The 13549-nt window shown below is 47.6% G+C and overlaps 1 protein-coding gene across 2 annotated transcripts in view; it reads right to left on the bottom strand.

Annotated features, from left to right (window-relative positions):
- The window catches only part of EDC4 (enhancer of mRNA decapping 4), a 948906-nt gene that overhangs the window by 471674 nt on the left and 463683 nt on the right, over positions 1-13549 (bottom strand). For both annotated transcript variants that reach the window (XM_075325634.1, XM_075325635.1), the window contains one exon: positions 3623-3717. In XM_075325634.1, coding sequence (XP_075181749.1) covers positions 3623-3717 — 95 coding nt within the window. The remainder of the gene's footprint in view (positions 1-3622; positions 3718-13549) is intronic.

Genomic DNA, 13549 nt, shown 5'->3' with positions numbered 1-13549 from the left:
TGAGAAATGACCTGTAGTTACCTCTGCATCCTCGTTACGAGGCTGCATTAAGTACAGTGAGTCAGACGTGGCTGCAGCAGTCTGCAAGCGCCGTGGGACCTGCGTGGATTACGCTGGAGCTGTGTGTTGGGAGGGGTTAATAAAGGGGTGAAAGAGGGGGCTTTTTTTTCGGTGTGTGTGTTTATTCACTTAACTTAGGAATTAATCATGTAAGCTGTCTCAGACGCTACCATGATTAAGCCTGGACTTAAATGGCAGTGATACGCTGCCCTTTAACTCCTTATTACCTGGATTGCCACCGCATCACAGCAATCTGTAAGAGTCAGTGACACGCCGGGACTGTCACATAATGGATGCGGCTGCAAGAGGGATGGGGGGGCATTAAACCTGGCCCCTCACCCTCCCCAGCCTGAGAATACCGGGCCGCCGCTGTGTGTTTACCTCGGCTGGACAATAAAAATACGGCCGAGCCCGCGTTTTTTTTTTTTTTGCTTGTTTTTTTTTTATATTTATATGTACGTTTGATTTGTATGTGTATTCGATATGTCTGTGACTGTATGCGAGTGTGATATGTGTGTGTTTACTCTCTGCTCCGCTTCCTTTTCCTGTCATAATGACATCACATCCCTGCAAAATGCAAAGTAGTGATGAACATTATGTCCCGAAAACGCGAAATACCGCAGGGAATAACAGAAGAAAACGCAATGAAACGCACAGAATTTGCTACCTGCGTTATTCCCTGCGGGAGTTCACGATTACATTACAGTCCATGGAGTGAAATCCCGCAGCCATCTGCGGAAAAGAAGTGACATGCAATTGTTTTTGCTGCGGGAATCCCGCAACAAAACTTTTAGGTGTCAAAATCCGCCTAGTGCGCACAGCATTTTTTTTCCCCATAGGATTTGCTGGTGAATCACTGCAGAGATGTTATGAACATTTTCTGCAGCGAAACATGCAGCAAATCCGCGGGAAAATCTGGCTAGTGCACACAAGGCCTTAAGATTTTGCATGCAGCAGAGCTCTGAGATCTGCCTCCGCCCACACCAGGCTTTCAGTGTACATTTCCTTAGACAGAAGCTGCAAATCACAGGAGGGGGCAAAGTCAGACTAAGGCCTAAGACACATGGCGAGAAAAACGATGCGAGTGGAGTGCGATAAAACATCGCATTCCACTAGGACCAATATTAGCCTGTGTGTCAGCAAACGAGCGATTATTTTCTCAGCCCTAATCGGTCCGAGAAAGCAATCGCAGCATGCTGCGACTGTAATGCGAGACTCTTTCTCTTGCATCCATTCAAATGTATGGGGCGAGAGAAAAATCACACTGCACTCGCGGTACACCGGTGTACCGCGAGTACAGAGCGAGAATGGCAATCGCCGGCTACAGAGGAGAAAGGGAGAGAAATCTCTCCCTCCCCTCCTCAGTGCCGGCCCGCCCCCCCGCAGCTGAGGTCCACTTACACAGTCGAACCTCAGTCACAGGGACACTAGAATGAGACTCGGCTCTGCTGTACTGCCAGAGTGAGCCGAGTGTCATGTGATGGGATCGCAGTAACCACCGGGTGGCCCCAGCCTAAAGCTCATGTGCAGTGGAGACCCAACTAATGATAAAGTCACCAGGCTTAACCTAATGCAGGTTTAAAAAAATAAATAAATATATAAATAAGACTGAGATAACCGATGCAGGGCTGAAGTCTGTTTTAACTATTGCAGCATGCTGTTTTTAGGTAGCATTTCAGAAACCTGCTGACACTACCTTTAACACTTTGATAAGCTATTGATTTGGTAGCGCATTGTATACTAACACATCACTAATTTAATTACATAGTACAAGGGGCTGCTGATAAATCTTTGGCTTTGTGATTTTTTTGTTTCTATGGTAACAAACCTCAAGGTACCTCAAGGGTACCAAATTTCACACAATTTCTGATGCCATGGCTGCTACAGATGCCTGGTTTGAGGCACAACCAAAATCCTTCTTTTTGCTAGGCTTACAGAACTTGGAATACCGATGTAATAAGTGTGTTGACATCAGTGGAGAGTATGTGGAATTAATGTTAAGTTTCATCATCCTATCTCGTTTCTTTCTGGATAAAGCCAAAGACTTATCAGCAGCTCCTTGTACTTTCAGTCAGGAGATCTATGCTCATGTGAGGATACCAACACTTTCTGGTTATTATACTTGGGAAAAATTGGAAAAACAAAATAGAATTCACATCCTGTACCTGCATTTTTTTTTTTTTTACCAGAAATGCTGCAAAACCTGATAGCAGCGTTTTTACACTTATTCATTGCTCTCTATGGGTTTAAAAATGTTGCAAAAACGATGAAAGAGTTAACATGCTGCAGTTTTCAAAAATGTATCAGTTTTCCAATTCAATCAGAAAAAAGAAAGAAAAAAAAAAAATCATGTGCATGAGACTTCTGAACTCTATAGCTTTTGCTGGTACTCTAAAAAGCAGCTTTTCAAGGGAACCTGTCACCAGATTTTTCACTATTAAACTAAAAGTGTCACCTTCTGCAGCTCCTGGGCTGTATTATATGAAGGTTCACCTTGTTCCTGACTCCCCTTCCAGACCCCAAAAATAACTTTATAAAACATGACCGTTACGTATGCCAATTACCTGTATGGCTCAGATGGGTGTGCTCATTTTCTGCTCCTGTCCCCCATCCTGCCGCTGTTCACCGTCCTCCTTTCTTGATTTACGTGATGATGCCTCTGTCATTATCCTCGTTGCATTTTCAAATCTCGCGCCTGTGCAGTTATGTCGGCTTGCGCAGGTGCAGTTCGCTCTGCCATATCGCGGGCAGAGCAGAAAACATAGCTGCCCTCACGTGCGCCAGTGCGAGATTATGGTCAGCGCTGTGCATGACCTCACCAGCGTCCTCCTCGTACCAGACCATAATCTCACAACTGCGCATTTAGCTCACTGGCGCACGCGAGGGCAGCTAGGTTTTCTGCTCTGCCCGTGATATGGCAGAGCGAACTGCACCTGCGCACACCGACATAACTGCACAGGCGCGAAATTTGAAAATACAACGAGGATAATGACAGAGGCATCATCACGTCAATCAAGAAAGGAGGACGGTGAACAGCGGCAGGATGGGGGACAGGAGCAGAAAATGAGCACACCCATCTGAGCCATACAGGTAATTGGCATACGTAACGGTAATGTTTTATAAAGTTATTTTTGGGGTCTGGAAGGGGAGCCAGGGCACAAGGTGCACCATCATAGAATGCAGCCCAGGAGCTGCAGAAGGTGATACTTTTTGTTTAATAGTGAAAAATCTGGTGACAGGTTCCCTTTAATTTGCATAAAAAACAAACGCTGCAAAAGCGCAATATGTAAACATAGCCTAACAGTGCTGCCTGCTGAACAAAGTGTAGGGAGTCGTCAGAACACCCCCCCCCCCCAAAAAAAAAAAAAAAAAGAAGAAGAAGAAGGCGTGACATGTGGTAGTCCTGAAAAAGACATTGGATTTTGAAAAGTGTTAGCCAAACCGGTACTGGATTAATCAGCATCTCCGTTTCTCCAATATCATGTGTTTTTGAATCCCCCCAAAAAAACGCAGTCATTTACTAGTATGAAGCCAATGACACGAATAATAAAGACATAAATACCAAAATCGTCATGTTCAGCTTTTGAGGAAAGGGCAGCGATTTCTGTTGAGGGTCCCTGGTGCGGTTTAAATCTGATCTGCACATCCTGGAGAGCTCTAATAGGCAGAAAACGAAGTTTAGAACAAAATTAATACAACTCACAGGACAGTGACTGAATTATAAGAAATTTTATGATAGATTTTTACGGCAAAATATTTCATGTTTCATATTCCTTTAGATTGCCATCTAAATGCTGAATTAATTTTGGCAATTATTTGGCAGAAAATGTTATAGAAACAAACCTATGACAACATTTAGATTCACATCTGGCTATACTGTACAGTAGGAAAGGCTTCATAATCTAACCCCTCTGTGTTGTTCTCAATTTTCCTTGTTGCACTTTTTTTTTTCACCCTCTTCATTCTTTAAAGAACCTGACCTTTTCTTTTTCCTGTCAGCTAAGTGATTATGGGCTTATTTTTGGGGAAAAGCATTACAGTTTTATATAATCATATACCAATTAATATAGTCAAAAGCAGAAAAAAGACATAATTGGAAAAAAAAAAATAAAATGTTGACAAGTTACTGAGTACAATTCTTGATAGTGTATGACATACTTGCATAGTAGGAATATCATACACCACTGTTATAGGGAACCTGGCAATTACAAAATCACCAAGTACCTGCACACATTGCTAATCTGCAAGTAAATATAAAATACAGTGAATGGTTCCACTGTGAATTTTGTCTGAATCCCATTTAGAGTTTTAGACAAAAACCCCAATGTGCTCAGCGTAGAGCACAGGATGAATGTGAACAGAGCCTCATTCCAAATTTGGAGAGGCAGAATGAAAGTGGTTGAAATATTGCTTTTATTTGATTTTTAACTTGTTTAAGGGATAAGAAAAGTTTTTATTTTGTGAATTCACACAATTAAAGCCTGGGCACTTGTTTAAGCGGTCTCATTTTTTGGGTGCAGATATGTCAAAAAACCTGATGGGAATCCTGATACCAGCAACATGAATGAATTCCTGAAGTCTCACACACATATTGCTTATATTCTTCTTGCAGATTTAAATCTGCAGTATGTCAATTCTTTCCACATTTTTGCAGGAGTTTTCAATCATAGTAATTAGTGTGAAAAGTCTGCACGAAAAAAGCATGACACAAATGCATACAGCCAGATCAGATACCCACACTTTACACTGACGAGGGGCAATCATCCCGAAACACCGTGTCTGCAAATTGGGATTCTGATCTGGCATATATCCTAGGTCATATGAAAAGGCTTGTTAAAAGGCCAATTTTGACTTTTAGGATTGCTGCTTCCAATAGGTGGCGCTAGAGTTTGTCTCCTTTCCTGGAGAGACAATTTGACAAATGTGACAAATGCATCAAACACGCATTAAAAATCTATTTTCGGATGATGGTTTGCTAACTCTAAAGAAACCTCACACAACCCTCCCTAACCTTTATGGGCACCTCTCAGGGTACAAGACAGAGGCCTCAAACACACAGCCCACGGGCCGCATGCGGCCCCAGAGGCTGCTTTTTGAAGCCCGCAGACCCAGTGACTATCGCAGCTTTATGTCGGGAGCCCTCGTACAGCCATGGTACAGTTGAATCATTTGTGGTGCCGCGCAGAGGAGCTCTGACCACTATACCAATGGATGACGCGGCCAATCAAATGCAAGGAGGTGATGTCTCTGTATGACGCAATCTCCTTGTATCTGAAGGGTCAGCAACAGCCATTGGTATAGTGCTCAGAGCTCCTCTGCGCGGCACCGAAAGAGCTGCGATCGTAACGGGGTCTGCAGGCCGCAAAAAGCAGGTATGTGCCCACAATCAGGACCCGCTGTGTCCTGGACATGGCGGGTCCTGACTGTGGGGCCGCGAGTCTCCTCCACAGGAGAATACAGGAGACCGCAGCTGCTCTTGCTCACGATCTGGGTTTGGGGCGCTGCGGTCTCCTTTGCTGTATTTTCAGTACAGAGAACACTTAAGAATCTGAAAGCCGGTCAGTGCTGCAGGCCGAACACGCACAGTGGATGGGATTTCTAGAAATCCCATCCACTATGCTTGTACTGCAGTGCAGCGTTTTGAACGCAGCTGAAACACGCTACATCCAAAAAGTTGCAAACACTGATCAGCACGCAGCCTAATAGGAGTTAACGGAAGAAAGGTGAGGAGAATTTTTTTTTTTTTGCCTTTGTGAAGAGCAGCATAATAGGGGACAAGGATTGGCACAATACTACAAGGATGAGCACAATACTACAAGGATGAGCACAATACTACAAGGATGAGCACAATACTACAAGGATGAGCACAATACTACAAGGATGAGCACAATACTACAAGGATAAGCACAATACTACAAGGATAAGAACAATACTACAAGGATGGGCACAAAAACTACAAGGATGGGAACAAAAACTGCAAGGATGGGCACAAAAACTGCAAGGATGGGCACAAAAACTGCAAGGATGGGCACAAAAACTGCAAGGATGAGAACAAAAACTGCAAGGATGGGCACAAAAACTGCAATGATGGGCACAAAAACTGCAAGGATGGGCACAAAAACTGCAAGGATGGGCACAAAAACTGCAAGGATGGGCACAAAAACTGCAAGGTTGGGCACAATACTGCAAGGTTGGGCACAATACTGCAAGGTTGGGCACAATACTGCAAGGTTGGGCACAATACTGCAAGGTTGGGCACAATACTGCAAGGTTGGGCACAATACTACAAGGATGGGCACAATACTGCAAAAATGGGCACAATACTGCAAGGATGGGCCCAATACTGCAAGGATGGGCCCAATACTACAAGGATGGGCCCAATACTACAAGGATGGGCACAATACTACAAGGATGGGCACAATACTACAAGGATGGGCACAATACTACAAAAATGGGCACAATACTACAAAAATGGGCACAATACTACAAGGATGGGCACAATACTACAAGGATGGGCACAATACTACAAGGATAGGCACAATACTACAGGGATTGTCACAATACTACAAGGCCCAAGTATGGACAATACTACAAGGATGGGGACAATGCTACAAGGATGGGCAAATACTACAAGGATGGGTGTCACGAACAGCCAGGGAAGTCACTCGGAAATCCGCAGCTGTTCGCTGATTTGTCACACACGACTACTCTCTAGCGCCCCCCTTGTCTGCAGGCCACTTTTGGTACTGCAGGACAATGCATAAGATGGGACTGCTGAGCTGATAACGCCAAATATTGGAGGTCTCACAGCAAGGGTAAATGTATATATCCCTGATTCCTGCTAATGGAATATTTATATACCTCGGTACCCTTAATGATAGCACTGCAATAATTATATGCAATACAATTACGCTGCCACCACCCAGACTTTCTACAGGTAGCTGGGGACCCGTTTCAGAGAGCATAAGGCCCTTCGGGTTTTTGGATTCGCATATAAAGCATAAGGAAAGAAACTCTTAAATTTTTATATATTTAATCCGAAAATAGGCAGTGTTTAAAGAATATACAAGAATTTACAAAAGGGCACAATACACATTACGGCATAGACAGTTACATTAAAATAAAAGGTATAAAAGTGAGACTTACTAGGCTTGTGCCATAGAAGTAACGTCTGCTTAGGGAGGGAGGGGCTCCAAGAGAAGAAGATGTTATAATCGGCCAGCATCACCCTTCATGATGCCCTCCAAGTACTGACTGCCTAGCCCCCGAGAGGACCAGTTCCTATTATGCCTTAGGTGACCCCCCTTGTCTGTGACATCATTTTACAATCTTTGTGGGCTGTGCTTGTGATGGTTACAAAGCTTCTTAATTCTAGGATTTTTCATATCTTTGCTCCTGGGCCACTCAGGTGCAAGATATTAGCGTCATATTCAATATCTCGATTTTACATTTACATTGATACCAAACACAACGCCTCTAGTACAATTTTACTGGCCAATACTAATTGGTCGTGATTCCAACGTAGATCTACCATCCCATGTCATAAATACCTTAAGCTTCCAGGCCGATCAGATAATCATCATGACGATCTGTGGCTGAGGGTGGAAACGAAGGGGATGAAGAACCTTCAACAGTTGTGCATGACACCTCCCCTTTTTTTGAGGTAGCATGGGAGATTGATTTGCCAATCGTCTCCTAAGCCTACCTCGCTGGCATCCCCCTGCCGGGAAAACCCGTCAGCATTGCCATGCTCAACACCCTTCCTGTGTTGAATGGTAAAATCATATTGCTGTAGTGCCAAGCTCCACCGCAGTAGCTTACCATTGTCGCCAGCCACCCGGTGTAGCCAGCTGAGAGGGTTGTGGTCTGTTACTATGGTGAAGTTGCGCCCATATAGCTGCAGCTTCCGCAGGGCCCACACTATAGCGAGGCACTCCTTCTCCACAGTGGCGTAGGCCACTTCCCGGGGTAAGAGCTTGCGGCTGAGAAACACCACCGGATGCTCTTCTCCCTCCCCATTTACCTGGCTGAGTACTGCACCCAGGCCAAATGCACTGGCATCTGTCTGAACTATGAACCGTCGGGTGAAGTCTGGGGCTTGTAGGATTGGGGAATTGGTGAGGGCAGCTTTCAGTGCCCTGAAGGACCGTTCACAGTCCTCTGTCCAGGTGACTACTTGCAGTAGCTTCTTTTTGGTGAGGTCCGTCAACGGCTTAGGTGAGGTCCGTCAACGGCTTAGCAAGAGCACTATAGTTAGGAACGAACTTCCTATAGTACCCTGCCGTACCCAAGAAGGACATCACCTGCTTCTTTGACTTGGGGGTAGGCCAGGAGGTGATGGCATCAACCTTCCCTGGCTCTGGTTTCAGTGTCCCGCCACCCACTCGGTGTCCGAGGTACTGTACCCTCCGTCATGCCGATCTGACACTTCCCTGGCTTTATAGTCAGACCAGCGCTTTGGATCTGCCTGAGCACCTGCTCCAGGTGCCCCAGGTGTTCCTCCCAAGTGGGACTAAAGATGGCAATGTCATCCAGGTAAGCGACTGCCAACTCTCCTAGTCCCTCAAGCAGCTGGTCGACCAATCGCTGGAAAGTGGCAGGAGCATTTCTCATGCCAAAGGGCATGACGAGGGATTCATACAGCTCGAATGGGGTGATGAAGGTGGACCTTTCCTGTGCTTCCTTGGACATAGGAATCTGCCAGTACCCTCGACTTAGGTCCATGATGGTCAGCTACCAGGCCCCGGCTAAGCAATCCAGTAACTCATCGATGCGTGGCATTGGGTACGCATCGGGTGTTGTGATTGCATTTAGCCCCCTGTAGTCCACACAAAACCAGGTTGTCCGGTCCTTTTTTGGAACCAAAACTACAGACGAGGCCCATGCACTTTTGGACCTCTGGATCACTCCCAGGACTAGCATTTCATCGATCTCCCTTTTTATGTCCTTTTGTACCTCTAGGGAGACACGATATGGGGGTTGACGAACTGGGGAATGACTCCCTGTGTCCACCTGGTGGGTGGCTAGGGATGTCTTCCCTGGGACATTCGTGAAGGTCATCAGGTAGGGCCGGAATACCTCCCGCAGCTGGGACCTTTGGTCCAGGGATAGCTATGGGTTGAATGCCGCCTCCTCGATAGACCCTCCATCCCGGGCCGAGGCGAGCAAGTCCACCAAGACTTCACTTTCGCCTTCCTCGGGAAGACTACACACAGGAAGGGCAAAGGCTTCCCTGTCATGATGAGCTTTCATCATGTTGACATGGAAGACCTTTTGCCTCTTCCTGGCATGGTCGATGGTGACCACGTAGTTTACGTCATTGAGGCGCTGATGCACCAGGTATGGACCCTCCCAGGCCGCCTGAAGCTTGTTCTGGGTCATTGAGACTAGGACCCACACCTTCTGACCCATTTCGTACACCCGCTCTCGAGCGTGTTGGTCGTACCATCGCTTCTGGCTGGCCTGGGCTTGCGCCATATTCTCATGCACCATCTGCATCATGGACTGCATTTTGTCACGGAGCCGAATGACATACTCTACAACGGACACTTCTGGGGAGTTCAGTTCCTCTTCCCAGGATTCCCTTACCAGACCAAGAGGCCCGCGGACTCGTCTGCCATACAGGAGCTCGAAGGGGGAAAACCCCGTTGAGGCCCGTGGTACCTCTCTGTAGGCAAACAGCAGGTGTGAGAGATACCGCTCCCAGTCACGTCCATGTGACTCAACCAGCATCTTAAGAATCTGCTTAAGGGTACCATTAAATCGCTCACACAAACCATTGGTCTGTGGGTGATAAGCGCTTAATATCAGATGCCGCACCTGCATTTTCTTACAGAGAGCCTCCATTAAACGAGACATGAACTGAGTCCCCTGGTCGGTAAGCATCTCCCTGGGAAATCCTACTTGGGAGAATATGGTCAAGAGGGCATCTGCCACCTGATCGGCTCTAACTGAGGACAGAGCCACTGCCTCCGGATACCGGGTAGCATAGTCTACCACAGTAAGGACGAACCGTTTTCCAGAGCTGCTGGGGATGGCCAGAGGCCCGACAATGTCCACAGCGACCCTCTGGAAAGGCTCCTCTATCACCGGCAAAGAGATCAGGGGAGCTTTGGGAGCAGGCCCCGACTTTCCCACTCTTTGGCATGTGATACAGGAGCAGCAGTAATTGGCAACATCTGTCCCCATTTTGGGCCAATAGAAGTGGTGAGACAGCCAGGCCTTGGTTTTGCTGACCCCCAAGTGTCCGGCGAGTAGGATCTCATGGGCAATCCGCAGCAACTCACTCCTAAAGCTAAAGCGGTGAGGCACCACCAGCTGTCTTTCCTTCAGCCACTCTTGTTGGGGGTTACAGGGAATTGTCTCCCGGTACAACCTTCCCTGGTCCGAGAATACCCTCTCCTTATCGGTCTCGGAGGAGGGCTTCTCTGCGAGGTCCCTTAACGTCTCTAGACTGGCAACAGTTCGTAGAGACACCTGGAACTCTTGGCTAGAGGCAGCCAAAAGTGACGTTAAGGTTCCAACCTCACCGGGACCCCTATGGGACCTGCTCTGGGTCCGTAACCAGTTCAGTTATCCCTCTGGGTGAAGAGGTGTCAGAAGGCAAGGTTTCATTTGCGTTCTGGGCACTCTGACTGCGGGTGACAGCACCGATGAAGGCTGTCTCCCCGGGGAATAACCACTCTTCCCCATCAGCCTGACAGGTACTACTGGCTGTGTCACTGTCGGCTGTGACACTGCTCAGCTGCATTTGACCACTGTCCTCGTGGTTCTCATGTCTGCCTCCATCTCTGTCAGCACAGACACTTGCTACCTTGGGGTCGTCCTCAGCCACGTCACCCTGCAGCGTGGCATGGCTGAGTTCCCCTGTACAAACTTCCACTTTACTACCATGCACAACATTTGTAATTACGTTCTGGGTATCCGCATTTGGGTCGCATGACTTAACAACATTTGTATCACATGACTTTTAGGATTCGAGAGGATCTTCAAGGAGAAATTGTGCAACTAATCGCCCCAGATCAGTCCCCAATAAAACATTAGTTGGTAGATGTTCGTCCACCCCCACTTCCCTCACCCTCTCCCAGCACCCCAGTCGAGGGGAACAAGGGCCATTGGGAAGGATTGGTGGACACCCCCTGCCAGGGCGACAGTCAGGAGTTTTCCCGGGATAAAGTTTTCAGGGGGTACCAGTTCGGGGCGGATCAGTGTTCGGTCGGCCCCAGTGTCCTTGAGCCCCACAGTGGGGGTTCCGCCTACGGTGATGGGGTTTAGGTTTTCGCAGGCCCTACCACCCACCTTCCTTGCCAAAAGGACAGTTCCAGTAGGCCCTTGGGCCTTGGATGTGGGGTTCCTCTTCTGCCTCTCTGGGCAAACGGAGCTGAGGTGTTCAGGCTGGTTGCAGGAAAAATACCTGCGAGTGTCAGAGGTGGGCCGGGCACTGGTGGATGACACAGGACCTACGGGAGGTCGGCTGGTGGGGCCAGGGGTGGTCGTAGTCGTCATCTTACCCCTTTTCCAGCTGACGGTGGACTGCTTCCGCACCCCCGATGCACGGTTGGCCACATAGGCGTCGGCAATCTGGGCTGCTTTTGAGGCCTCCTTGGGCACTCGGTCCATAACAAACTGTCGAACCTCCACAGGACAGACATGTAGGAGTTGGTCCTTCACCATGAGGTCCTTTAACTCCTCAAAGGTTGTAACGGGCAGTCCTTGGATCCACTGGACAAAGGTGATCTGGAGCCCACCCTCCAAATCGCTGTAGCTGTCATGAGGTCCGAGCTGGAGGGTCCGGAATTTTTTTCGGTACACCTCTGGAGTCAGCTGATACTTCCGTATTAGGGCCTGCTTTATGGCCCCATAGTCTCCACTCTGCTCTTGAGGGAGACTGGCAAACGCGTCCAGGGCCTTGCCTCGCAGCCCTGGGGTTAAGTATCGTGCCCATTATGCTGAGGGCAACTGGTACGGCAAGCAAGTCTTTTCAAATCCCCTCAGAAAGGTGTCCAGGTCCCAGTCCTTTTCCATCACAGGAAAGTGCTCTGGTCGGGGCTTAAAGCTGCTGGCATTATTGGACTCACCGTTCAGTGAGGAAGATGTCTGCTGCTTGGCATGGATGACCTTCAATTCATGGTCTCTCTGGGCTTGACGCTCTCGCTCGGCTCTCTCAGCATCTCGCTCGGCCTGACGCTCGGCTCTCTCATGAAATTGCTGAATGAGGTTCAGCCGTCCCGCCTGGTCATCTGCAGCGAGTTGTTGTAGGGCCATCTGCAGGTAGGAGTCCATGCTGCCCCGGTCACTGCTCTGGCTTGCAGTTGATGGTGGGGACTCTGCAGCAGCCCCCGTCCTGGGCTTGGCTTGCCTTCCCTTCTTCAGCACTGGGGGAATGAACGTGCTCTGCGTCCCATTGTAAAAGTTCTTTAATGACGTCCTGCCTCGTTTTGCCATGGCCATCAATCAACTTGGATCTGCAGAGTGCAGCATGAACCTCCTTCTTCTGCTGATTGTACCAGGCTTCTGTCACAGCATCCATAATTGCCAAATAAAAGATAGGATAGAAAACAAGAGAGAAGGGGAGGGGGTAACTGCTACACGTACAGTATTGTTCCAGGTATATTTAAACACTGAGTTTGATCCTCAAAACTTTTGCAAGCTTTTAGTGAAAGGGATGATTGCTCAAACCAGATCACTAATGCTTTATATATCCCACCGCTTGCCACCAATTTGTCACGAACAGCCGGGGAAGTCACTCGGAAATCCGCAGCTGTTCGCTGATTTGTCACACACGACTACTCTCTAGCGCCCCCCCTTGTCTGCAGGCCACTTTTGGTACTGCAGGACAATGCATAAGATGGGGCTGCTGAGCTGATAATGCCAAATATTGGAGGTCTCACAGCAAGGGTAAATGTATTTATCCCAGATTCCTGCTAATGGAATATTTATATACCTCGGTACCCTTAATGATAGCACTCCAATAATTCTATGCAATATAATTACGCTGCCACCACCCAGACTTTCTACAGGTAGCTGGGGACCCGTTTCAGATAGCATAAGGCCCTTTGGGTTTTTGGATTCGTATATAAAGCATAAGGAAAGAAACTCTTAAATTTTTATATATTTAATCCGAAAATAGGCAGTGTTTAAAGAATATACAAGAATTTACAAAAGGGAACAATACACATTACGGCATAGACAGTTACATTAAAATAAAAGGTATAAAAGTGAGACTTACTAGGCTTGTGCCATAGAAGTAATGTCTGCTTAGGGAGGGAGGGGCTCCAAGAGAAGAAGATGTTATAATCGGCCAGCATCACCCTTCATGATGCTCTCCAAGTACTGACTGCCTAGCCCCCGAGAGGGCCAGTTCCTATTATGCCTTAGGTGACCCCCCTTGTCTGTGACATCATTTTACAATCTTTGTGGGCTGTGCTTGTGATGGTTACAAAGCATCTTAATTCTAGGATTTTTCATATCTTTGCTCCTGGGCCACTCA

This window comes from Anomaloglossus baeobatrachus, chromosome 10 (assembly GCF_048569485.1).
Source record: "Anomaloglossus baeobatrachus isolate aAnoBae1 chromosome 10, aAnoBae1.hap1, whole genome shotgun sequence".
NCBI classification, from domain to species: Eukaryota; Metazoa; Chordata; class Amphibia; order Anura; family Aromobatidae; genus Anomaloglossus; species Anomaloglossus baeobatrachus.
This window is presented reverse-complemented; position numbering and strand designations above follow the sequence as displayed.